The 22,917-nt window shown below is 50.2% G+C and overlaps 1 protein-coding gene across 6 annotated transcripts; it reads right to left on the reverse strand.

Annotated features, from left to right (window-relative positions):
- Positions 1-71: 71 nt before the first annotated feature.
- On the reverse strand, positions 72-22,905 carry Apbb1 (amyloid beta precursor protein binding family B member 1). 6 transcript variants are annotated; one of them, XM_032893175.1, is made up of 15 exons: positions 22,752-22,905; positions 15,169-15,903; positions 9,064-9,239; positions 8,913-8,969; positions 8,742-8,827; positions 8,570-8,633; positions 8,039-8,188; positions 7,546-7,673; positions 7,442-7,447; positions 7,036-7,150; positions 6,805-6,889; positions 6,468-6,551; positions 1,022-1,137; positions 727-903; positions 72-645 (listed from the first exon to the last, which is right to left on the reverse strand). In XM_032893175.1, the coding sequence occupies exons 2-15, from the start codon at positions 15,887-15,889 to the stop codon at positions 478-480; spliced, it is 2,133 nt and encodes a 710-aa protein (XP_032749066.1). In that variant the 5' UTR covers positions 15,890-15,903; positions 22,752-22,905; the 3' UTR covers positions 72-477. The 6 variants fall into 6 exon arrangements, with proteins under 6 accessions (XP_032749066.1, XP_032749065.1, XP_032749068.1 ...); XM_032893174.1 differs by having other exon boundaries at positions 22,402-22,761; XM_032893177.1 differs by lacking the exon at positions 7,442-7,447 and having other exon boundaries at positions 22,402-22,761.
- Positions 22,906-22,917: the final 12 nt, after the last annotated feature.

Consider the following 22,917-nt stretch of genomic DNA (forward strand, 5'->3'; position numbering starts at 1 on the left):
AAACAGGCAGGGCAAAGGAAGCTTGGTAGGTAGCAAGATCTTGACTGAAGAGTTGACATGGCCACAAGACACACAGCAGCGCAGACAGACTTTATTAGTGATATCAGTACAGCGGAGGTGCCCGCAGAACAGGGGACAGGGGATCCATGCCGAGACCAGTCCCCTCCTGCCCTTGTTGGGCCTTTGAGGATGGGGCCTGGCTTGGACCAGTTCCTCCTGCTCCACCTCAAACACTGGGGATGGAGAGCCCAAGGCTGGCTTTGCTTCTGGCCCCCCATGTCATCAGTCCAGTGTAATGACTTCTGTGAAGGAATTCAATTTCTCTCTCCCAGCCCCTAGGTAGGGAACCCCAGCTACTGAGGAGGGGCAGCCCGGGGGACATGGGGTGTAGGAAGAACATCCACAGCCCCTACCTGCCCCAAACCCTTGAGTTCCCTGGGGCCCAAAACAAGCAGGTAGAGGGAGGATGGGAGCTCTTCATGGGGTCTGGGATCCTAGACGTTTGGGCTTGAGGGAACCCCACAGAGACTGAACACCCCTGCGGACAGTCCACCCTACACGTCTCGCAACTGACTCCGCAGGGGGTGCTGGGAGGCAGGAGGTGGAGGTCTGGGAACGAGCATCCAGACACTTCTGGTAGCGGAGCTGTGGAGGAACAAAAGGACAGTGACTCTCCATCTCAGGCCCTTCAGGTCACACTGCTATCCCACTAGCCTGCCCACTTACCATGCATGCAGCCTGCACAGCCTCCGAGAGACTGGCAGCATTGGGCTCGCACCAAAACATGTGACAGCAGAAGGAGGCTGGGCCGGCAGCCATGATGAACGCGAACGTGTGCACATCTCTGCCCACAGCCAGGAAGGAGAGGAACCGCACTCGGCACTCCCCCAGCACTGCTTCTGTCTGTAGGGGAGGCACCCAGTTAAAAAGGAAAATCCCTAACTCTATCTACTGGCAGCTCTTTCCCTGACTCCATGGCAAAGCCCAGTCACAGTCACGGTCTCCTACCCCAGTTCTTTACCTGCTGGTGCAAGATGGTGAGGGTGGCAGGGGCCACGCTGACGTGACTTGGGGTCCACTGCTCACGACTACTGGAAGACAGGACTGACTCCAGGGCTCCATTAATCACATCTACCCCTGAAAGATACAGACACAAACATGCAGGGCTGAGGGGGGGAGGAAGATAGCCCAGCTCTGCCTGTTAAAGCAGGGTCCTGCTGTAGACCCATCTCTCCAGTCTGAGCCTGAGCCTGGGGACGCCGCTGTTCAGGTTCCCTTCCTGAGCACTTGACTTCAGGGCTCCTGACCCTTTCTCCTGTCTCCGATCTCTGGCTTGGTTTTGTTACTTTGGCCCCCTGAATGGATGGACCCCTCTCCCCAGAGAGTTCTGACTTCCCATTACTCTACACATTCAAACATTACATGGCTCCTTTCACACTACAGGGGCTTCCAGTCAGCCAGGCCAGCCCCCTCTCTCTCCAGACCCATTTTTTTTAATCTTTAATTTATTATATATTTATTGTGTGCGCATGGAGGTCAAAGGACAACATCAAGAGTCATTCTCTCCCTCCACCACGTGGGTCCAGAAGATTGAACGCAGGCTGCAGGCCTTTACTGACTGAACCACCTCTGGCCCTATTTTTCTGTTTGTTTGGTTTGGCTTCTGTTTGTGAGACAAGGTTTCACTGTGAGATCAAAACGTGCCCAGACCAATCAGAGCTACAGAGCAAGACCTTGAAAACAGAAGGAATAGTAGCTGGGAAAAGGACCTGGCTCGGCTTTCAGGGGCCGCTGCAGTGGTGCATGACTTTCCTGCACTTTGGGGGCACAGGCAGGCAGACCTCTGTGAGTTTTAGTCTGGCCTGATAATGTATAGCGAGTTCCCAGACAACCTGAGCTACGTAGAGACCTGTTTCAAAACCAAAACCAAGCAAAACACACACACACACACACACACACACACACACACACACACCACAAATAAATGAATAAATAAATATGCTCGGCAGGAGTGGAAGAATAAGAGATGGTAAGAGAAGGAGAATAACAAAACACATTATATGCATATATGGAAATGTCCTAGTGAAACTCATTATTACATATAACTAATACTTAAAAACATTGAAGTAAAAACAAAATGGTCTCTCTGGGAATGCCAGCACTTTCCACAGAGACAAGAGACTCACTGCAAGTTCAAGCCTAGGATGAACTACACATAGTGAGTTCTAGGCCATTCATGGCTATATTGTAAGACCTGTCTCAAGATCAATAATCCCATAAAGGTCTCCTCCACTGCAAACTGCTTTTAAACTTCTGTAAAATCCCAGCACAAGGAAGGCAGAGTCAGGAGGATCACCACAAGTTCAAGGCCAATCTAGTCTAAACAAGTTACAGTTAGAGCTACTTGAAGAGACGTGCGTGCGTGTGTGTGTGTGTGTGTGTGTGTGTGTGTGTGTGTGTGTGTGTGTGTGTGTGTGTGTGTGTGTACACGCGAGAGTGCGTGTGTTGGGGGAGGGAGATGTTTAGATTTGAGTGGCAAGGATGCCCTAAGGACAGAGTCTATGACTAATGGCCCAGTCTCCATGGACCCTTTTTCCAGTATCCATCTTAGTATTCCTGAAAACATCCTAGGCCCACCTGGGAAGCCTTCTCCAGGGATGGAAAGAAAGACACCAGAGAGAACTTCTATTGTTTCCAAGACAGGGCTTCTCTCTGTAGCCCCAGCTGCCTTGAACTTGCTGTGCAGACCAGGCTGGCCTCAAACTCACAGAGATTTATATATGCCTGCCTCTACCTCCTGAGTGCTGAGATTAAAGGTGTGTGCCACCACTACCCACCTTCAGAGATAACGGTAGACAGAGACTAAGTGTAAATGGATTTTATGTTTCTCAGTCTTAACTCAGGGCTTATCTGCTGAATATTTCAGATACATGGCAATGTGACTCTCAAGGCAGCATGGTCAAATGCAGGAAAATAGAAAGTCTAATAACAATGGAGTGCACAGGAGGATGATGATGCAGGGGAGGAGCAGATGGCAGAGTCACGCTGCAAGAGGCTCAATCGAAAGGCAGAATGGTGTGATATCTATGACATTTAAGTTCAAACACTATGAAATTTCAAAGTTCACAGGGGTGGAAAGAACCAAAGTCAAGCTGAAGAATATGCCCATGATCTTGGGTGGAGTTTGACTTCTGAGTCTACCTTCTGAGTCAACAGGAAGGTGCTCTAGAAAAAGGCAGTTGGTTGGGTGTGGTGGTGCACCCCTTTAATCCCAGCACTTGGGAGGCAAAGGCAGGTGGATATCTGAGTTCAAGACCAGCCTGATCTATAAAGAAAGCTCTAGAAGGGCTAAAGAATTGGCTCAGCAGTTAAGAGCACTGACTGCTCTTCCAAGGGTCCTGAGTTCAAATCCCAGCAACCACATGGTGGCTCACAACCATCTGTAATGGGATATGATGTCCTCTTCTGGTGTGTCTGAAGACAGCTACAGTGTACTCACACACATAAAATAAAATAAAATAAGAGAGAGAAGGAGAGAGGGAGAGGGAGAGTGGAGGTGCATTTAAATAGCTGAATTTTATAGCCCAGAGTTAAAACCTGCAGTCTCACTGGCCTACACTCCTATTTCCCCTTTTCTTCTGTGCATTCCCCTCCCCACCATACCAGTTGTTACTTTCAAACATACCATGCAATGCACTTCTTATTGTTGATCTCTCCTTGCTAGAATCTAATCTGAGGGCCAGAATCATGGTCAGTGCCTTTCACTGATGTATGCTAAGAATTTAAATGATGCCTGGCACAAGGTATTCAAGAATAATCTACTGGGTGGATAGATGAACAAACACTGTAGCTTCAGGAGGAGAACAGTGTTTTAACAGTGGAGGGAGACGAGAGTACAGGGTCAGCAAGATAACTCAACAGACTTGCCACACACGCCTGATGACCTGGATTTATCCCCAGAACCCACAGAAAGGTGGGAGGAGAGAACGGATTTCTCAAAGTTGTCCACAGACTTCAACAGATGAACACACAGTCAGACACACCGACACAGACAGACAGACAGACACACACACACACACTTACTTTAAAGAAATAGAGATACAAAGGAGGAAGTAAACTAAGACCCCACTATCTTTGAGAACTTATCCTCACCTCCAGCTCCAAGCGTGGTCATTTATTCCTCTCCCTCTCCCTCTCTCTCTCACATTCCCCTCTTCCTCCTGCTTTGGTTTCTTTTGGAAGCAGGGTCTTACTACATAGCCCAAGCTCACAGTCCTCTTTCCTCTGCCTCTCAAGAGCAGGCATTGCAGGCATGCACCAAGACGTCGGGGCTCTGTCTTCTAACATGCATTCCATCTACCATTCCCTGGGACCCTCTCTTTGCCTCCTCCCTCCCCTTTTCCTCCCTCACTGTTCTGGAAGTTCATCTTCCTCCACCCAGCCATTAAATCCTGGAGGACTACAAAGGTAGGCCTAGCATATTTTTCCTTTCACTTTGGGCTGCCCCTACTCTGGTGCCAACCTCCTCCATACTTTTGATCAGCTATCTCTACAACCTAACAATGCCCAAACTTCTATCTCAAGCGGACATCTCTGCTCCCTGCTATGGACAAGACCCATGAACCCAGCTGCCAACTTGATTGTCCTATTCTTTTTCCTAGGGCACTTTGAATCTGGCATATTTAAATCTGAACCCAAACTAACCTCTTGCCAGTGTCTGCTGCGTTTAGGGAAAGGCACCACTGTCCAGTTGGCATTCAGCCATCCAGTCCAATGCCAAGTGCTCCTTAACAATTCAAGTCACCCTTAATGCCTGTGCTTCTCACCCTATTGTCAATCAGTCACCAAAGCCTGCTGCCTTAAACTCCTTTCAGCCTGCTGTTGTCTAAGACACTCTCGTTACTGGCTACCTTGAAAAGCAAGCTCCTTCTGCATGCCCTATATCTTCTTCCACCCACTCAACATCTTTCTTCATGGTACAGCCAAAGCAAGCTTTACTGTATTCAAATCTGTTCAAGAACGCTCCTGAAACATGCATGGTCCAATGTTCCCTCAAAAGCCCACGTGTAAAAGCCTTGTTTCCCAGCCCGCTGGGTTTCTGGAAGCTCCAGAATCTTGAAGAGATAGAAACAGCAGGAGGTTTGTCCCGGATGGGAATTGCACAACTTCAGCTTCTCCTTTTGGTCCCAGGCCAGGAGTGTCTGTGCTGTGCCACAGGCTCCTGTATGACGTGATACTGCCACAAAGCCAACCAAGCATGAACCAAAATAAACGGCTTCTCTTTGGAAGTTGATCACCTCAGGTGTTTTATATAGTAATGGAAGCTGACCAATGAAAATGGTTCCCTGCAGCTCTTAATCTTGAAAACCACACTGCTATCCTAAGCCTTCTCCTAGTGCTTCCCAGGTACCACAGTGTCCCCTGCCCCGGAGCCTCACACACCATCCATACAGCTGAGACTGGCCTTTCCGTGGTCTGTCTCCCTCCACCGAGCTTTAACAGTCACTGCTCGTCATATTTCTCAGTCATGTGACACTTTCAAGCAAGACTGTGCTTTCTTTCCTTCCTCTGTTCACAGGGCTGGGGTGGGGTCAAGGAAACAGGTCTTTCTCTGTAGCCCTAGCTAGCCAGGTACTTGATATATCGCTCACCATGCTTGCAGCCAACCTGTTCCAGCTTCCCACGGTCTGGGATTATAGGTGTCACTAGGCCAGGCTTCACAGGAAGCCTTCTCTGGCCTCCTAGACTAAATGAAGGTCTTCTGCTGTATCTTGCTGCTTCCTTTCCACGGAGACCTTAACTTATTATGACATTTATTTGATTGGGTCCTGATTATTCTACTGTAAGTTCCCATAAACTCCATGAAAACCAGGCTGTGGCCATTGTTTCCCAATACAGGGCCTGACACAACAGGTTTCAAAGGTAATTGTTAAATAAATAAATAGAGAAAGAAAGAAAGAAAGAAAGAAAGAAAGAAAGAAAGAAAGAAAGAAAGAAAGAAAGAAAGAAAGGCGGGTGCTGTGAAATTAAATAATATATTTTTAAAAAACTCTATATTTTTATAAAATTGAAGCTATGTTAATTATGCTTACGGCTTCCTTCTCTGGATATGTATGGCTCCTGTACTGAACCCAGCACCAGGCTGATGCCTGGTATTTCCAGCCACCCAAACACCTGCCTCCCACACCCAGCAAAGCTCTTCCATGGGATCAGGGCTAGGGGAAGAAAGTCGCCCTCCGTGTCTAGCTCAGCACTAGTCCTGTGCTAGATGTTCACTGAAACATGCTCACTGGAGTACCAGGCAGGACACAAGACAAGGCTGGCACAAAGGTAGGTGGGATGAACTCTGAAAGGCAAGGAGATGCCACGTAACGAGAAAATCCAGGAGAATGAACCACAGAAAACACAGGGCGGGGCACAGAGCTCCAGGACCAAGGGGGTGGTCCCTGAGGGAAGAGGACACATACCAACGGGTTTGGCCACAGGCACATTCCCTAGGTAATAGACTTGAAACTTCTGCACCAGCTCATTCTTTGGTGCTGGGAATTCCACTGTGAGAAGAAAAAGAAAAAGAGGGTCACTGTTCTAGCTCCTGACACTAAAGCATGAACTATGCATTTTCCTAGTCCAACCCTCACGCCCACTTCTCCCCTGCCTCCCGCTACAAGCTTGTCCACTTATGTACTGTCAAGCACCCATCTCCATGTGCTCATGCCTGCCCAGGATCCTGTGCCTCTTCTTGGGTCACCTCACCTTAACTAACAAAGCTGAGCTGTGCCTTGTGAGGCTGTGTGTGGTACTCACCTTGGAAAGGGACATCCACAAGTTTAGAGTGGTCCAGGGAGAGTCCATTTACCAAGCAGCGAGCATTGCGCCGTTCAGACATGATCTGAGGAATGAATGGGGGGTGTGTGTGCTCTGTTAGAGCTACATTGGCCCCAAAGCCCCCACCTCACTACCCACCAACTCGGCAACCCTACCCACACCCTTCTAGAGCAAAGGTGACAGCTAGTTCAGGGAGTGGAGGGGCCGTGCCTTGGAGCAGATCTCATGCAGGCTGGTGGCGATGTTCTTGGCAGGTGCCTCACAGCGAAACACGTGGCACTTGAGCATCTGGGTCAGCTTATCTCGAGCTACGTAGGCAAAGTCCCTGTTGGGGGAGGGTCACCTCAGTGTCTCCTAGAACCACCAAATGCCATGCCTGGCCACCATTCCACCCTCAACCTCCCTGTCCATGACAGTCTACAGGGTTTGCCCTGGTGTTCCGTAGGTCTGCCTTCAGGAGCTGGGGAGGCCAGAGGCAAGCATGCTGAGGTGGGGGATAAGGCCCAGCACAGCAGGTGGGGAAGGGACAGGGCACACGGTAAGGGAGCCTAGGTGCTTCGAAGCATCCGGTCCAGGAGTAGGAAGGGGCACAGTCAAAGCAGATGGACGTTAATACCTCTCTCTGGGTCCGGCAGCACAAGAGAGCCAAAGAGCAGATTAGAAAAAGGACTAACTGCTGGATGGATGAGCCTCCCCCACCCCGGCGACTCCTGTGCCCACCTTCCACTGTCCCGCCCAACGCCCCACACGCGAATGCTGACGATGGGCTGGGCATGCAGCAGTGTCTGGTTCTGTGGCTCCACCAACTTTAGCGTCTCATCCTCCAGCTGGAGCAGCAGATCCTTTCCCTGCAAACCCAGGAGGCGGGACTCAGTGGTACCCTAGTGGGGGGTGGGGGGGCAGAGCTCTGCCTTCTCCAGCAAAGGGGACATTGGCCACCACTGGGGAGGAGCAGGGCTTACTTAGCTGTCAGACTGCCCACCTGTGGGCCTTAGTCTAACAAAGGTTGTCCCAGGACTCTTATCCCCATCACTGTTAAGCAACCACTCCTCAGGGTGCCAGGCTGGAGTTACACATCCATCCCTCAGAGTTGCTCCTTAAACCCATATACACCCCCATGTCCATCAGCCCTCTCGGAGACTAGTCAAATCCTTCATATCTCACAATTCGCTGCACACCCCCACGGTACCACCTCACCAGCTCAGGCCCTCACCTCTCCCCAGCCTCCAGACATCGGATCATGTAGATTGTTTTTGTGGTAGGAGAGCTGGCGGATACAATTGTTGACTGCCACACTGCTGCGTCCTGGGGCCAGCTCCTCCTCAGTCATCTCTACCCAGCCTAGGGAGCGCACAGCGAAACACTGCCAGACACAGAAAAGGGTCGGGGTAGAGATCTGAGATGGAATTGGAGGTGCCTTGGGCACAGGACAGAGGAGCTCCTGACCTGGCACATAAAACATGTGAGACATTCTGAACTTAGATGGAAGGTCCCCAAACAAGACATGGTCCGAAGAGATGGCCTGCTGATCTAAGCCTTGAGAGTCCCTAAGAGGCCCTTGGGCCAACTGAGTTAAACACAGAAGCTGTCAGAAGACAGTTCAGTATACACACGGCCTTGCCTGAAACTGGTAAGAACTTGTTTGGGAGATTTGCTAAGACCACAGATGTCCTCAAAGCACAGCATGAGGTCTGTCCTCCACACAGAGTCCTGCTTACTAAATGGGTGTTGGTCTTGAACAAACCTTGATCCCTGGATTGGCGTTCCGTTGGGGCAGATTCTCCTCCTCTTGGGGCACTGGCTCTGGGCTGGAGGCAGATGGGAACACTTGACACAGCACCCTTAGTTTTAAGAATCCTCCCAATACCCCTTCCACATAGATCCAGTCTCGCCCTAGTCTGCTGCATCTGACTCACCTGAGGCTCTGAGCTGAGAAGGGCAATGTCCCCTCCTCAGGGTCCTTCAGTCCCAACTCCATTGGGGCCTCTTCACTGGGTTCATCCTTTGAAAAGAAATTAAAGAATCAAGCCCAAAATGAAGTCCCCCTCTCCAGTAGCCCCCAGAGTGAAGCTGGTTTCTTTATTTACCTTCCAAAACTCTCCTTCCTCAAAGCCTTCTTGGTGAGCAAAGCCAGTCCAGGTGAGCTGGAGGAAGAATGGGTGTAGGGTGGTAGTTTCACCCTGTTCTAGAAGCACAGACCCTTCCACCCCTGGTGTGCAACAAGCCATTGAGCCTTACCTGGGACTCTTCTTGGGGACTGTTCCCCTGTGATGGGGAGGCCCGGCCTGGGGGTTCCCACTGGGTGGTCCCTGTTGGGATGTGCCAGTAGTAGGTCCCTGAGGTGTCTTGGACCCTCATCCATCCAGCCGGTAGATCGGAATCCGTCTCGAAAGCGTTGGGGTTCCAGAAGGAATCTGCCAGGTAGGAGGCTCAGTGAGGGTCAGCCCACCCAATAACCATCCAGCAGAGGGCCAGTCCCCTTCCCAAGACCCCAAGGCTGAGAAGAAGAAGCTGGGAAAGGGACATTATAATTCCTGCTTGCTTCTAGAGCCGGACACTTGAGTCACCACATTGAGAGCCACCAGTGGGGAGCATGGCTCAGGTCTCCTCTGCTGCTAGCCCTGCTGCTGCCTAATGTGGCCACATGGAGAGAAAGAAGAAAGCGGAGAGGAAGGAGGAGGAAAGAAGGAGGCCGAATGACCCAGATCACCTCCTCACACATCATGCATAGACATATGTCTAGTTATAAAAGGTGCACACACTGCCGGCTTCTGCACACATACACATGCACACAGACCCACAATATATGTAAGCCCCACCACACACCTGCACAGCCCTAAACTGTGCACGGCGCACAGAAAATTCTGGAAGGCACCACATACAGGTATGCTTGTGAGTTCAGGGGCAAACAGACATAACAACACCAGTTATACACTTGTGTAGAGCTATGTGTGCATATATAGCTATAGATGCCAGCCCTGCTAACAGGTGTGTACATACAGCATTACCAAAACCTCCCAACATACATGTGAGTACCACATGCACATACAGGTGGGGAAACACTCAGATACAATGTATTATCAACCTCTGCCATGTCTGTGCACATAGCGGGCACACACACACACACACACACACACACACACACACACACACACATATACCATGCACACGCATAGACTCTGTATCTGTGATATATACCCCTCCTCTCCTAGATCTACAGCACTCCATCCTTGTCCCCGGATTATATGGCCTCCCCTCTGCTCTCTTTGCCAGCGCCATCCCACATCACACCAAGCCCCCTGGTGCCCCTCACCTGGACTGTTGTCCTGCAGGATGATGGCCAGGAAGAAGTCCTGGGAGAACATGGCGCTTACTCTCTGCCCCTCCGGCCTCCACCCTCCCTCCTCGCATCCCCTCTAGCCCAGCCAGCTGGGCTCACAGCCTGCTGCTGGGCTGCAGAGAAAAGCTCATCCCGCCCCCTTCTCACCAGGGCAGAGCGTCTGCCAGGCAAGATCCTCCTCCGCCTGGAGTTCTCGAGGGAGGGGCCAAGACCACCATACTAGGGAGCCTCCTTGGGGGACGGAGATGGGTGAGGAAGAGGAGCTCATGAGACCCTAGCTCTTCTGCTCTTCTTTCCTTAACCAGGCTCCCCTCCCCAATTCTGAATCTCCACCCCACCCTCCACCCTCCAGTGGTGACATCAAAGCCTCAGTTAAGCCAGTCTTACAAACACCAGGAGGCTCAGCCTCTGGGGAATAGCTCAGCCACCTGGGGCCCGGCAGAATCTATAGGACTCAACATAAACAGGGTGTGGCTTCCAAACCCTCCGGGATCCTTCTCCTAGCTAGACTCTATCCAGCACTTTCAACTAAAGGGTGGTCTTTGAGGGCCGAAGCCCTAGCAAGCTTGAGGATTTGAGGTTTCCCAGCACCACCCCCCTCACCTGCCAGGGCCCAGCTTGGCTGCAGTGTCTCCTCGGCAACCGCAGCACCGGGATGGCTGGGAGTGCCCAGACTGCTGACGTGCTTCCCGTTACCAAGGAAACCAGGAATCCTGACTGGTCCAAGAGGCAGCACTGAGGGACAGGCAGTCTCTAAGATCCAGACTGCTGGGTACTAAGGCACAGAGGGGCTGGAAATAGGTTTGGCTATGCCAAGGTGTTTCCACACCTAATATGAGTTATTCCGACAAGGTGCTTCTCCATCCTCAGCCTGCAAATGAGGTAAGCACACAGACACCCAATGAAAGGGGCTCTTTTTGCCTATCCACCTGCTAGGCAGCCATCACTGTGTCTCCACCTTCTACTATCTGTCTACTGAGGTTCAGCAAATGTATGCTTTCCCCCAGATGTCCTCAGGACTATGCTGCTAAAACCTTCCAGGAACACTAACCCCAAGGGCCCTCACCCTCCACAGCCTGCCTGCCTCATGGTCCATCAGGCATTTCTGGAATCTGGGGGCCAGTTCACTGTTTCTCCTGACTGAGTCACTCACACGCACACCGATGCACACCGATCCATCTGCCATTCCTGTCAGCCTGTGCCTTCCTGCTTCAAAGAGCTTCATCCTTCCGATCTGTCCTGGAGGGGGCAGCTCCTCCCCCCTTGACCATCTGGGAGGCCCTTCTGGAGCTTGGCATCTCTCTCTCCAAGCACCTCCCCCCACCCCCGGGCCTCTGCTTCCACACACATGCATTAATAGCACAACCACACACTTTCCTGCAGGCACTCACATGAATCCAAATATCCCTATGGCCCTTCCTCCATTCATCCACAAATGCCTTAGTGCCTTAGGCAGGCAAACTACTTTGCTGCTGCTCTCTCCTCCCCTCCCCCCTGCACCACACCATTACTACAGACCATCACGTTTTAATCTGGATTACTGCAGAAGCCTCTCAACTGGTTTCCTTCTGTCTGTGCTACAGGCTGTACACTCTAGCCTGAATGATTCTTATGAGATGCCAAACTAATCAGGTCTCTCTCCAGCTTAATACTCTTAACTGCTTTCTCATTACCTTCAGGACAAAATCCAACCCCTCCACAGGTTTTATGTGCTGCTAAGAGCCCCTAGCTTTCTGCCTCTCAGCCTTGCCTCTGACAACTCCCCAGCTCCCTTATCTCCCTGCTAGGTTTCTAGCTATCACTCACTCCACCTTCAGACAAGCATAAAGGGAACTCTCACTACCGACCCTCTCTTCCGGACTCTCTCAGGCAGGCAGGGCACCCTCTACTCACCTCCTTATCACCACTGATTGTGTGTCAGTTTTCCCACTGTGAGTACCAGAGGGCGAGACCATCTTTACCTTTCTTACACACACATTCTCAGCATTTAGGCCAGGGCTTGCTCAGAGTGTCACTCCATCACAGGGAGTAAAGTTCATTCATTCATCATTCATTCATCATTCACTCACATAATTCACACAGTTCATTCAGTCAACAACTGCTTCACGGAAATCCTAAAATGGGAAGGAAAAAGCAACTTTTGTTCCATCCTACCCCATTTCTACTGAGTAGAAATCTACCACTTGTAGCTCTCATGGTGGAAGCAACACAGCCAAGAGCCTTCCTCCCCTTGGGGCTGGCCTAACACCTGCATCCCACAACTCCACCAGGATTACTGTGCTGAGTCTCCTCTCACCCCTCCCATGGCCTCCCTGAGATCACTGGCCTTCCTCATCACCCTTCTGTCCCTTCCACCTCAAAGGACTGAAACCAGTCATGACTCCAGGAGCCACTAAGCAGCCAAGCCTCCATTTAGCCAGTGACAACCCCCGCCACACCCCCCAAGTCCAGGGTTGTAATCAGCGGAGCTGCAAGTCTCTAAGATACACTTATGTCCTGCACAGTGCTCTTGAATTAGCTGCTGAGCTGCTGGCATCTAGAAACCGAGATAGTTTATGTCAGCATCTAACTTTCAGTTTGTACATTTGTTTTTCTCCAAACTCAACCTAATAAGCAACCAACTTGAGCAATGCAGAAGATGGCCCCTTTACAGAGGATGGGGACATTGGCCATCAAAAGCCACCAACGTGACACAAAGAGAAACAATTAGACTTTACCTTTGGTAAGGTACCACCTATGAGGTGTCCTTGAAAAAACAAAACGCCACTCAAGACTGAATCTGATAAAGGCTCTAGAATTATCTACTACAGCTATAAAATTATCTATTACAAGAAATCCAGAAGAGGGATATATTCAAAAACAGGAAGAAAGGCTAAAAAATCCACATCATAGAAAACTCAGGACAGAAAACGTGTGTACGTACAATCAGCAGAAAAATAAAGGGAGAACTTATACACATTTAAAGCCAGGTGTTTGGCTCGTGCCTATAATCCCAGCCTCCGAAGAGAGGGGCGAGGGACCACCACCAGTCTGAAGTCAACTTGGTCTACACAGTGCACTGCAAGTCCCAGGTTAGCCAAAACTGCAACAAGATTTCCTAACCAAAACGAAAGAAAGGAAGGAGGAAGTAAGGAAAGAAAGAAGGGAGAGAGGGAGAGAGGGAGGGAGGGAGGGAAGGAGGGAGGGAGGGAGGGGCCGGCAAGAATGCTCTTCAGGCAAAGGTGCTTGCTGCCAAGTCTAATGACCTGAGTTCAATCTCCTGAACCCACATGTTAGACGCAGAGAATCAGCTGAAAGTCATCCTCTGGTCTCCCCATGCATGAGCATGCATTTAAAACCAAGTCAAACCAAACCCAAAAGCATAACCATAGCAGGACTATCTGGATATCAATCCACATAGTTCTCATCTTTGCAAAGGGCTAAGTGGGACAATTGTAAGACAGTGGGGAGAACATTAACATTCAGTGGACATCTGACATAGGAAGGAATCACAGTGTTTGTTTCTATGAGGTTTTTTTTTTCTTTTAGAAACATGCAGATAAATATAAGAAAATCACAGCTGGGTATGTGGGCATGGTGGTTCATGCCTATAGCCCAGGACAGCATGGTGGAGACAAGGCAAAGTAGGGTCCATCTAGGCTACATAGAAAAAAATATTTTTTATATATATATGTATATATATATATGTGTGTGTGTATTATATATGTATATAATATAATGTATATGTATGTATAGTTTATAATATAATGTATATATGATATATAATATAGGTATATTTGTATAGGAATATATATATATGTATATAAATAAAATATATATATCCTAGATGGGGCTCAGAAGTAGATAAGACATTGACACATTGAGATCATTATCACTGATGATTATTGAAACTGAGTGATGAGTAAGTCAGGCTTATTTCTCTGTTGTCTCCACTTCCGTAATGTGCTTGAAAACATTTAGTAGTTAGGCTTTTCAAAGAAGAGATGGGTGAAGCTCCAGAGTATCTGAAATGTATGTGCCTTACCAGCAACCATCTGTAAGGTGTAGGCACTATTAGTACCTTAGAAGTGAAAGTCCTTGTCACTGCCTCACCATCTCTCTTCCAGGCACAGAACCCAGGTCATGCATGTTAAGCACGTGATCTAGCATTAACTTATCTCACCCCCAACCCCCAAAGCTTTTCTTACATTCCCACCCTCAGATCTCCTGGGCTGTAGCTGTAGCAACAATAGAGAAATCTCTACTCTTTATAACATTGCTAAATGCAGAACTTCAACTTTATTAAATGGGTCACATCTAGTGATCAGTCTTTGTTCTCTAGTATCTCCCCAGAAGGAAGCATCAGTATATTCTTCCTTTGTCCCCTAACTTTTAGCCAGCATCTCAGTCCCAGCAAAATGGCATCTTTGCAATGGCTAGCATGGCACTCTGCAGGGGGCATGTGGTTCATAAGCAGGAATCAACCCCCACACTTTATAGACAGACGTCTTTGGGAAGGTGCTGGATGCTCCCTCTGGACAAAGACGTGACTGGTAAAAGAGGCCACGTTATGTTCCCTAATGCACGTATTGTGCACACATGTGCGACTGTGTAAGACAGGGCTCAGAGCTCACTCAGGTCTAGACTCAGATGTGCTTTCAATCTTAGTTGATCATGATCCGGGACTGTCTGTGACCCTCTCAGGAAGGGGACCTGTGTCACAACATTGCTCTAATTACTAAATGTCATAATGCTTAGCAGAGGGTCAGTTTCTTAGTAAGCACTCCATAAGCCACATCACTCGACACATCAACCATGACAGCCCACATGATGAACAGATCCTGCCTTCATGGCATGCACGATGGACATGGACATATCAACCTGTCCAAGCACCCTCTGACTGAGAGAATGCTGGACTGAGAATATAGGTTCTGCAGCACATGCTCAGGTTGGCCTTGGCCTCTGCATGGAGAAGCCAGACCTCTGACCCCATGCCCCCCCATACCACCACATCTACAAGATACCTGTGTCCTCCGGGGAGCCATAGGAGGGGCTGCCCTGCGATAAGGTGGCCCAGCTTGAGTCCTCGTCACTGGCTGCACTGTTTCGCATGCCAAATAGGAGGCTAGCACTCTTGCTATGTTCCCGGGGGCCATCTGTGAGGACCTGGGGTCCAGAGGGGACTTCCACATTCTCCAGAGGCTCAGGTAGCCCTTGAGGAGAAGACAAGTCCTCCTCCTCATCCTCTTCCTCCTCGTCTTCATCCTCCTCCTCAGCTTCTCCTGCTGCCTTCTCCTCTCCTTCATCTGGTCCCAGTCCCTGGGTGTTGATGATCAAGGCGGATCCATGAAGCCCTCGGTTGGCTGCATTGTGGGCCGAGAGCTCCAGCTCAGAGTATAGATGCATTAAGCCTTTGGGACCCAAAGGTGCTGTCTCAGCCTCCTGGCTGGCCTCCTCCGCCAAGGTCAAGGTCACATTTCGGTTCTGGTCTCGGTGGGCTGTGGCAGCCCTCCGAAGCTGGTTCTGGCCTTCCTTTAACCACTTGGCATTGGCAGGGCCTGGTTCAGGCACACTACCCTCTCCCATGGCACTTCGAAGGTCCTTGGGTACCACAGCTGTGGCTTGCAGCTTGGCGTTGAGCAGCTGGTTATGGGCAGCATGCAAGGGGAAGGGGAAGCTGAGGGCAGGGCCTCCGTGGCTGTTAGCATTAATGGCCGACTGGCTCAGGGATGATGGAACAGACATGGCCTTGGTAGATCCTGTGAGACAGGGAGGAGAGATCATATTGAGTGTTCCTGTTTCCGCCCCAATCTTAGGACCTGCCCCTCATCTTCTTGTAACTCAGTAGGCCAGCAAACACCAATCCATGTGCCATGAGCTACATTCCCACAGACACCTGCCTCTGCAACCCTACCCCATCACAAGCCAGGCCCAGTTCTGCAACCCATCCTTTCTGAGCAGAACAGTGGTGCTGGTTTTTGCTTTACTATAAAAGCAGAATGCCTGCACAATGCTCTCTGTGTATCCCCATGACCCACTTGACCAACTGGGGCTCACTGTGCCAGGGACACAGACAGCATAGCACAGACTTCAGTGTTTTGGATACTAAACACTGACTATCTCTTCCCTCCTGCCACGGTGCTATCTGAAGCCTCATCATCGCCAGCCCCCTGAGCTGTGATCCCTTCATTATAAGTCACTAATACAGCCATCCCTAAGTCCACTCTATACTAGGGACCAATCAGACAGGAACAATGGGTGTGTCCAACCAGCAGACATCATCCAAGAGAGCAGGTCACAGAGGAAGGGGCTTCAGCTCCAATTCTTGTCTCTCCTAACTATAGACAGTGTCTGTCTGTGAAATATCTCACCCAGGGTACCAGTCTCCCCCTGCCATCCCTTATAATGCCATGGTCACCTCAGGAGCCTCTGACCTAAAGCCACTAGCCTTTCAGGTCATTGTCCAGGGATCACTATTCAGAAGACTTTCCCTGCACATCCATTTTAAAACTGCACGCTCCCTCTCCCCAAATCAGCAACCCCAGTCTTCCTAGCATGGACCATTATCCACCACGCTAATTTAGCCTTTATATTTGTTTACGGCTAAGTTCCATGTTGGTGAGGATTCTGCATTATTACTGTTGTTGTTGTTGCTGTTGTTGTTGCTGTTGTTATGTTCAATACAGTATGCCCAGTCTCTAAAAATGTCCTGGCATAGAGCAAGAGGCAGGAACCCAGAAATTACCACTCATTGAGTAAGTGTACAAACCTACCCGCACATTTCCCCAGACCTCATTTTAGACTCTTCTCAGAAAACACTTCATTTCATGCTCTGGATCTGTCTGTCTCAGCAGGAGCTCATGGTATAGCAGTCTTCCTCAACCCCACCCAGCTCTGAGTATACCTATCCTCCCGGGATCCCCGGACCTCCCCTCAAGGCCAATCCATCTTTTTCACTGTCCCTGCCTGTTCTGGAACTCTATGAATCCTGCTCTCCTTGGAACTCCCCAACACTAGTTCTTCCCCCTTGACCAATCACTGCCCAACTCCCACTCACTCTCAACTCTCACTGCAATTCCTCCCTCAGCCAAGCCCTGTGGTCACTCTCCCTGCAATGGCTTCCCTCAAAGCTCCCTCTTTCTATTGCTCTTCCTCTGCTCACAAGTCCCCAACACCCCAACAGTTCGGGTCTTTCTTTCTGACCCCACGGTGCAGCTCTTCTCTTTAACATCTAACACCGTCTCCTTATTGTCTAGCCGCAGCGTCTGACGCTGGCCCTCCACTGCCTCAGTCCTTCCCGATGCCCAGAGTGAATGCAGGTGTTCCAGGGTGCCCAAGCAAGGCTTTCTCCCATTTCCTCAGGCTTGGCCAGGGATCCTGAGACAGGAGCCACTAACTGCATTTTCACATTTCTAGCGCCTGGGAATCTAGCACAATGCTCTGAATACTTGTATAAAATAAGTGAAATAAGGTTCCTTTCCGTGTGTCCGCTTTACCTTCACCTTTAACTGACTGTTGGTCTGGTCAGTGTGGCTCCACCTGGGCTGCGAGGAAACTCATGCTCGCTGGAATCAAGGAAGGGGAAAAAATAGGCAGCTCTGTCTCCACCCAGAACCACAGTGATTTTCCAAAAATGGAAACTAGATTGTGTCACTCCCTGGTTGACAAAATTAAAGGGCTCACCACTGCCTTTAGGATAAAGTCTGAGCTCAGTTTACAGGATACCTGAGAGAGCATTCATTGCAGCCAACCAGTACCTAGCACCTCTCAAGCCATCCCTCCTCCTCACACCTTACACTCAGCCATATAAAAGTAGGGGAGGATCTGGAACACATCAAAGCCTCTGCTTGATGAGTCTTTGTTTACACTGTTCCCTCAGCATGGAATCCACCCCTTCTTTTAAGAACTTCTTGTGTTTCAAATCGCCCCTCAGCTGTCAAGGCTCCTAAGCAATCTTCCCTGGACTTTCTTCACCTTCCAAGGACCACCCCCCTTTCTGTGCTCCATAACAGTGTCACAGGCTATCAGAAGACCTGAAACTCTGTCTCACTCAGTATTTCAATATCGTCATAAAGGGTAATGTGCTGTGTATCTGCCAGAGTGGTCACTGTAAGGAAGGAGAGGACGGAGGATGGGAACAGCTTGTACAGTCACCTTAGGCTACAGTAGGCAAAGGTGGTCTTAGGGGAGGAGCTAGAGAATGATGAAGGGCACCTGACTGGGAAGATGGGACAGAGGCAGCATCTCATGGAGACCCCACGCCCCTGGACAGCTCACAGGACGTCAGGAGTGATGAGCTTTCTGAAGCAATGGTAGACAAAGCCATGTTTCTAAGTCAGACTGGGACTGGCTTTCCTAACACTGGGAAATGAACACATGCTCTGGACACTGGGTCCATGAAGAGCCAGGTTGACCTTAGGGCAGCCCTGACCATCAGGGCAGCAGGGCAGAAAGCAATTTTAAATTAGATTGGGTAAGCCTGCTGTAAGTGCTGAGACCTAGCTGTCTAGCCTGAGGCAATGTGGCTACTACCTTCTTACTTTTTGAAGTCAAAAAGATAACTAGCTACCTACTTTCTTCAAAAAAAGTATAATCCAACCTCTCCTCTCTCGCTGGAGTTATCCATACTTTGGGCATCTCAAGGGATAAAAAGGGGTCAATGTAGTTCATTAGGTAAGAGAGCTTGCCAAAAAGCCAATGACTGGATTCAGTCTTCAGGACACATGGTGGGAGGTGAGAATGAACTCCATACATTGTCTTCTGACCTCCATACCTTCATATCTTCACGGTGGCTCCTGCATACCCACACCCCTCTCCCCGACAAAGATAAATGCATGGTCTGAAGCTAAGCGGAGCCTTGGAGAGACTAGGGAGGAGTCCATGACACCTGAGAAAGGCTGCCATCACACCACAGGTGAATGAGGCGAGTCCTGTTCAAAGCCAGGAGTCTTCCGACCTGACAGCCTACATAAGGTGCCAGGAATGATCGGGGGCATCAGTAGAAAGTGGTTCCCTGGAGGAGGTCACAGTCTAGGGAGTCACTGCACAACTCCTTACTATATGGTAAAGAGCCAATCTCCAGAACAATTCCTAGTATCTATAAGTACTTTCTTCTTTTTTATTTATTTTTATTTATGCATTCCGTCTCTGGGCACACCTTTGCTATAGCACAAGTGTGAGAACTTTGGGGAGGCTGCTCTCTCCCTGCACCATGTGGGGCCTGAAGACTGAACTCAGATCGCAGGTTTGGTGCTAAGCACCCTCATTTGCTGATGTCATCTCTCCTGCCCACCAAAAAACACTTTTTATTGGTGGAACAAGTGGAATACCAGGATGGAGAAAGAACACCACACCACCAGCGTGTGGTTTACTGCAGGTCTAGGAATGAAGCCTGCCAGTGCATCAATCTCCTGGACAACCCCTCAGCTCTTCCACTCTCTCCTGGAAGAAAGGGGGAGTCACTAACTGGGGAACATCCTCAAACACCCAAAGTGGACAAATCTGCTCTTTCTCTTTCTGCCCAGAACCAACTGCTGCACCTGTTTGGGTCCTCTCGGCCTAAGAGCAAAGTGTTTCCTGGCCTGACCCTCCCCCTAAGCTCCTCAGGGCTCTTTTCTTTCCACACTCACTCTAGTTTCCTCTTTCCCCTTGTGGCCTTTTAAACCCTGCTTTCATTCTCAGTAAGATTTCATGTTCAGTAAGACCAGCATCTAAGGTCCACATGGCCCCCATGGCATTTAACCCAATGGATGTCTGGCCAGCATGTGTACCTTCAGCAGAATTTAGCTCAGGAGCCTCTCGTCCACTGTGCATTCATAGCTTCCATGATCTACATTCCTGGATTTCTTTCCACATATCTGGCTGTGTGTTTTTGTTTGTTTGTCTGTCTGTCTGTTTTGGGTTTTTTTTTTTGGGGGGGGCACTGTCTGTTTGCTAAGCCTTCCTTGCTGGCTCATCTTCCTCTCAGCCATTACAGGCTAAGTTTCTCACAGTGTTTCCTTATACCCTTCTCTCTTCCGAGGCTGTATCTGGTAGAAGTATTCTTTCCTACCCACAGATCCGGTTACCATGTATACAATGATGATTTCCAAATTTCAAGCTCCCTCAGCTGAACTCCAGACATGAACTTTCAACTCCCTACCCAACAACTCCACATAGCTGTCCCAGAAGCCTGTCAAACTAAGACATTCATTCATGTTTCTCATTCCTACAGTCCTATCTATCTCACTCTCTCTCAGGATCTGGGATCACAGGATGCGATGAGTGCCTATTCTGTGGTACAGTGCTGTGTGATCCTAGAGATAACGTGTGATCCTTGCTGTTCGCTCCCAGCTAACGATCCCATTCTGAGAAAATATTCCGGACTTACCCACTCTGACCTCAACTAACACCCATAATATGCACCTTATGGTCAAAATCCGTAGCATTGCCTAAACTGCCCTGTTATCCTGGCCATGGCCTTCCTACCCTCTGGCCCCAACTCTTATCATTGACCTTCCTAGCCTAAGCTGCTTTCCTGGATTCCTGGAAGACATCTTTGTTTTACATGATTTCCCTTCTGCCTTAAACCTTCAACCCGAGGTTTGAGCCTCATATCCCAACTCTCCCTTTGCATTCTAGTTCTAACTAAGCGTTCCTTAGATAAGTCTTCCCTTAGCCCCTTCTCTCTCATCCGCCCTGCCAGCCTAGATTCTGTTCTCCGGATCTCTCAGCACACCATGCATCTTCCCTCATGATGTTGCCTATCTTTACAATGTCATTCTTATTTGATTTCCTGCAAAGACATCACTTCTCTGTGGACAAGAACCGAACCCAGTCTACTTTGTTTTCTGATTATATCTTTAGTACCTCTTGCAGTGCCTTGTAAATACTGGGTGCTCAAATCCTATTTGCTGAATGAATAAATGATTGGATGCATTTTTAAAACGATCATTGAGTGCTGTATAACTAAGAGGGGGTAAACAAGAGCAGTGGGGGATGCAGGGGGTTGGGGAGGCTGTCTCGATTAAGCAATTAGACTCCAGTGACATTAACAGACTTGAGAAATATTGAAGTAGTGGATATGACAGAACCTGGTTAAATTTGATGTGGAGGGGTGAGGGCGAATGTGGCTTAGAATCCCAGTGTGAACATAACCTGAACCGAATGGGCAGATGCCATTGTGGGAGGCTGGAGGAACAACAGACATGTGAGTGAGGTGCAAGGGGAACGAGAGATGTTAATTAATTCACCTTGAAATCTGTAGGTTTTGGAATTCCTGTTGGACCATTCAAAAGGATGCCAGAGGACAGTCGGGTATATATGAGTTTGCATTTCAGCAGTGGCCTGGGCCAGAGAAATAAATTTGGGACTTGACAGCTTATGGATGAAATTTAAAGAGTTGGACAGGGAGGAAATGTCAGGGGGAAAGGTCAGATTGAAAGAACGCAGTTCAGGTCAGAATAGCACCACATATGCAGAGATGAGACAAGAGAACGTGGAGACTTAGAAGCATTTGGCAGCGCCTAGGAGAGAAACCAGAAGAAACGCTTCAAGGAGACTAACTGAAACATACTCAATGGTAATGGGCTCACAGCATAGTGTCCATTGGAGTTCCAAGGAGGGCTCCGGTGACCTTGCTTGGAAGCTTCAGTGGATGTCAGAGACAGAATGGAGTGGATTTTAAAATGAATGGGAAGTTAAGGGCTCAGAATGCAACAGACAAACAGGACTCGGAAGAAGCTGGAAATAACCTCTGAATTGGAGAGGGAAAACTGCTCCTAAGGAGCACTCTAGTTGCTGCTAGGCCTCTCTGTCAGGCTGAGATGGGAACCCCGCCGGTCCCAGGGCACACCCCTCGGTCGCGGAGGACAACAGAATGCAGCTTGACAGATCCCAGGCCTGGGGCTCTAGGCTGAAATCGCGCGGCCTGGCTCCTACCCTGATCCAAGTCCCCTTCCCAGGATTAGACTTCCCCTCCCCCACTCTTCTACCATCCCTCGCTCCCCTTCCTCTCCTCCCCATACCTCCCTCCCGCCGGGCATCCTAAGGATCAAGAAGCAAAGCTATGGGGAGCGGTCGGTGTTAGACCAAAGTGAATCCTGCGGAGGGTGATTTTACAGGCCCACGGTAGGAAGGCGGCGCTGGGGGTTGGGTGGGGGGTAATCAGGCCTGACTCGGGGACCCGGACTCCTGCGAAGAAGAGGCTGCAAGGGTTACCGGCTGCTGAAGCTGGGGATTCTGCTCTCGGGCTGGGCTGGAGCAGGCGCAGCACCTACCTGCGCGGCGAGACCCCAGGCCCAGGTGGCGAAGGTGGCTCAAGCTGCAGGGCTCCGGCAACACCGCAGCTTCTCCATCACAACATCCCCCGCCCAGGAGCGCGCAGGCCGCGGGGCCGCGCCCCGAGCGGCGGAGCCGCGCACGGGAGGGGGAGGGGCGCCATCTTGGCCCGGGCGGAGCGCGCGAGCGAGTGCGAGCAGCACTAGCTGCAGCTGCCCCAGCCGCACCCTGCAGACCCTTGACCCTTTCGCGAGCTCTGCGGCCCAGGCCTCCAGTGTATCCCGCACGGCTCCACCCAGCTCCCAGGACCCCTGCCCAGCTCTCCCCCTACATGCCACCATCAACTCACCTCGGCGTCTGCGGGGCCCTGGTCGTGCACCGACGCCGGGAGACGTGCCTAGAGCACCGAGTCTGATCCGCTAGCGAAGGAGGGAAGGAGGGGGAGGGGGGTTGGCGAGAAGGCAGGGTGCTGGGACCGCGGCCGCGCCTCGAGAGGCTGGCAGCCGGCTGCTCTC

Source organism: Rattus rattus, chromosome 2, assembly GCF_011064425.1.
Source record: "Rattus rattus isolate New Zealand chromosome 2, Rrattus_CSIRO_v1, whole genome shotgun sequence".
NCBI classification, from domain to species: Eukaryota; Metazoa; Chordata; class Mammalia; order Rodentia; family Muridae; genus Rattus; species Rattus rattus.

Coding starts and splice junctions, on each gene's coding strand:
- Apbb1 (XM_032893175.1), bottom strand. CDS start 15,889: ATGTCTGTTCCATCATCCCTGAGCCAGTCGGCCATTAATGCTAACAGC. Junction 8,970..9,063: donor GTCCCCAAGAAGAGTCCCAG/GTAAGGCTCAAT, acceptor TTCTTCCTCCAG/CTCACCTGGACTGGCTTTGC. Junction 8,189..8,569: donor ACGCCAATCCAGGGATCAAG/GTTTGTTCAAGA, acceptor TGTGTCTGGCAG/TGTTTCGCTGTGCGCTCCCT.